This window comes from Cebus imitator, unplaced genomic scaffold (assembly GCF_001604975.1).
Source record: "Cebus imitator isolate Cc_AM_T3 unplaced genomic scaffold, Cebus_imitator-1.0 Scaffold138, whole genome shotgun sequence".
NCBI classification, from domain to species: domain Eukaryota; kingdom Metazoa; phylum Chordata; class Mammalia; order Primates; family Cebidae; genus Cebus; species Cebus imitator.
Window position 1 is genome coordinate 3,338,837 of NW_016107453.1, and position 2,854 is coordinate 3,341,690.

General features: G+C 37.6%; 1 protein-coding gene across 1 annotated transcript in view; it reads right to left on the reverse strand.

Annotated features, from left to right (window-relative positions):
* Window positions 1–2,854, reverse strand: part of LTN1 (listerin E3 ubiquitin protein ligase 1) — a 63,893-nt gene that overhangs the window by 57,556 nt on the left and 3,483 nt on the right. Inside the window, exon 2 of the mRNA XM_017541920.2 lies at window positions 155–358. Coding sequence (XP_017397409.1) covers window positions 155–358 — 204 coding nt within the window. The remainder of the gene's footprint in view (window positions 1–154; window positions 359–2,854) is intronic.

Below are 2,854 nucleotides of genomic sequence, written 5' to 3' on the forward strand. Positions count from 1 at the left end.
AAAAAAAAAAAAAAAAAGGAAAGAAGAAAGTACAATTGTAAAAGAACTTAGCAATAAATTATTGTTCATTTTCCTTTACATAAGATATGCTAATGACATTTCCTTTTAACAAAGGGATTTTCTTGATAATTTTTATGAAAACAAGTAAACTTGCTTTTAATTTTGTGGTGACATCTTTTTTCGAAAGTTTCCGCAGCACCATTCGGAAATCAGAATCTACAAGACTGTCAATTTCTTCAGCTCCTTGAATAGCAGGAACGTAACCCAGGTCACTGTGAGATGTTCCAAAACCAATAAATCCAGGCACTGTTCCCTGTTCTTTGGCAAGGAGTTCTGCAGCTCGGCCACTGTTTGAAGGCTGATAAGAAAATTATGGAGAAAAAGAAGTGAGAGTCGGGAAAGGGTTCAAAACTTTACTTTATAATTCCTTGGTTATTCCCATGGTCAGAATGAGCTTTTACTCTATTTTCTTTTTTCCTAGCCTAAAATTTCATCCATTGCAAAGTACCCTAAAGACTAATGGTTTTGTCGCCAAGAATCCATCAATACTGATCCTAGGAATTATTCCATTTCCTAAATATTAGAATGTTTTATAAACCATGGATACAATACATTACTGGCTCATAATATCAATATAATGGACCATGAGAGAATTTTAAAGAAATTGATAATTTTTAAAATCACAATGTATCATGTGGTAAAATTTTCATAAATGCTGTTTTATGAATTTTTTTATTTCCAACTTTCATATAAATAGTATGTATACACTCTCGTATACTGTGTAATGATGTAAAATTAACTCTAGAACCCATCTTTTCACTCATTCATAAATTGAACAAGTATTTATTAAGCAATCACAATGGCCCAGGTCTAATGATAGCTGCTGCTAGACTGAGAGTTCCTTGAGGATGGATACACTCATTTCCACATACTCAAAGCTTAGCCTAGCCTCCTTAGGCTAAAATTGCATTATTATGGCCATAAAAATCAATACAGTGGTCAATCTATAAGACAGACTCCTTTGTTTTGAATCATACTCAGTGATTTGTTTGACTGATACACAATATAATAATCTTCAACTAAAAGTTAGGAGGTTGATACAAAGAAATATTTGAACTGCTGAAATAAATTAACTTATTGTCATCTAAAGAGAAAATGTTTCAGACATCACAATCCATCTAAACTCATCTATTTCTTATTTCTCTATAAGGATGTTTGCCAACAGTTATCCAAATGTGTGACTCAAATTGCTCATACCAGCGGAGCAGGGTGGCTCATGCCTGCAATCCCAACACTTTGAGAGGCCAAGGCGGGTAGATCACTTGAGCCCTAGAGTTCAAGACCAGCCTGGGCAACATGGCAAAACCCCATCTCTACAAAAAAAACACAAAAATTAGCCAGGTATGGTGGTGGGTGCCTGTAATCCAGCTACTCAGGAGACTGAGGTATGAGAATCACTTGAATCTGGGAGGCTGAGGTTGCAGTGAGCCAAGATCGTGCCACTGCACTCCCCCCGGGGCAACAGAGTGAGACTCTGTCTCAAAAAAAAAAAAAAAATTGCTAATACCTAGCAAAAGTGTGTTTGGAAAATTCATTTGACAAGGAATAATCTGGCCTACTTTCTATACTGAATTAAGTGACCAGAAAAGAAAATGATGGCCTGCATTATATTTTTTTTCTTCAATCTGTAGCATTTAAGACTAAGTGAAAGCAAATCTACTAAGAAAATAGGTCAGGCACAGTGGTTCATGCCTGTAATCCCAGCACTTTGGGAGGCCAAGGAGAGTAGATCACCCAAAGTCAGGAGTTAGAGACCACCTTGGCTAACATGGTAAAATCCCATTTCTACTAAAAATACAAAAATCAGCCGGGCTTGGTGGAGCATGCCTTTATTCCCAGCTACTTGGGAGGCTGAGGCAGGAGAACTGCTTGAACCCAGGAGGCGGAGGTTGCAGTGTGTCGAGATCACGCCATGCACTCCAGCCTGGGCAAAAAGAGTAAAACTCCATTTCAAAAACAAAAAGAGAAAAGAATAAAAGAATGGCTACTCCATAGGCAAAGCAGTGGTTCTCTATTTTTTAAGTTTACTAAAATGAATTAATATTGGTAATTCAATTCACCTTTCTCAATACTGGTACATGAATAAAGAGCTACAAAGGAAGTAGTTAGTGAATCATAATTCTAAAAACTAAATATGATGACCTTAGGATATCATGAAAACAACCCAAGTTACTTTTAAATGCACTAATTATCTTTCAATGACTACTTTGAATTTAAAATAGTTATTATGACTTTTGTATACTAAGTGCTATACCCATAGTTTAATAAAAATTAAGAAACGATTCTATTTATGACCTTTATTTTTTCTTATACTATGACTACTTCTGTCCACATTCTTTCGGGCCTAGCTTCTAGAGGTATTTGAGGTGGCAATCCTGAGTCTACAGTTTACAGACCAAACCAAGGAAGACTTACAAGATCTTTTACCACCTAAACTCAACTTTTCCCAGTCTTACCTCCTGCCACTCTTTCCTTCCCTTGCCCCATCTCCTTCTCTAATTATGCTGCCATCGTTCCTGCTCTAGTACCAAACTGAATTCAACATTCTCTGAGGCAGGGCATGGTGGCTCATGTCTGTAATCCTGGCATTTTGGAAGGCTGAGATGGGCAGATCACTTCAGACCAGGAGTTTGAGACCAGCCTGGCCAACATGGCAAAATCCCATCTCTACTAAAAATACAAAAAATTAGCCAGGTGTGGCGGTGCACACCTGTAATCCCAGCTACTAAAGAGGCTGAGGCAAGAGAATTGCTTGAACCACGGAGGTGGAGGTTGCAGTGAGCCGAGACACTGT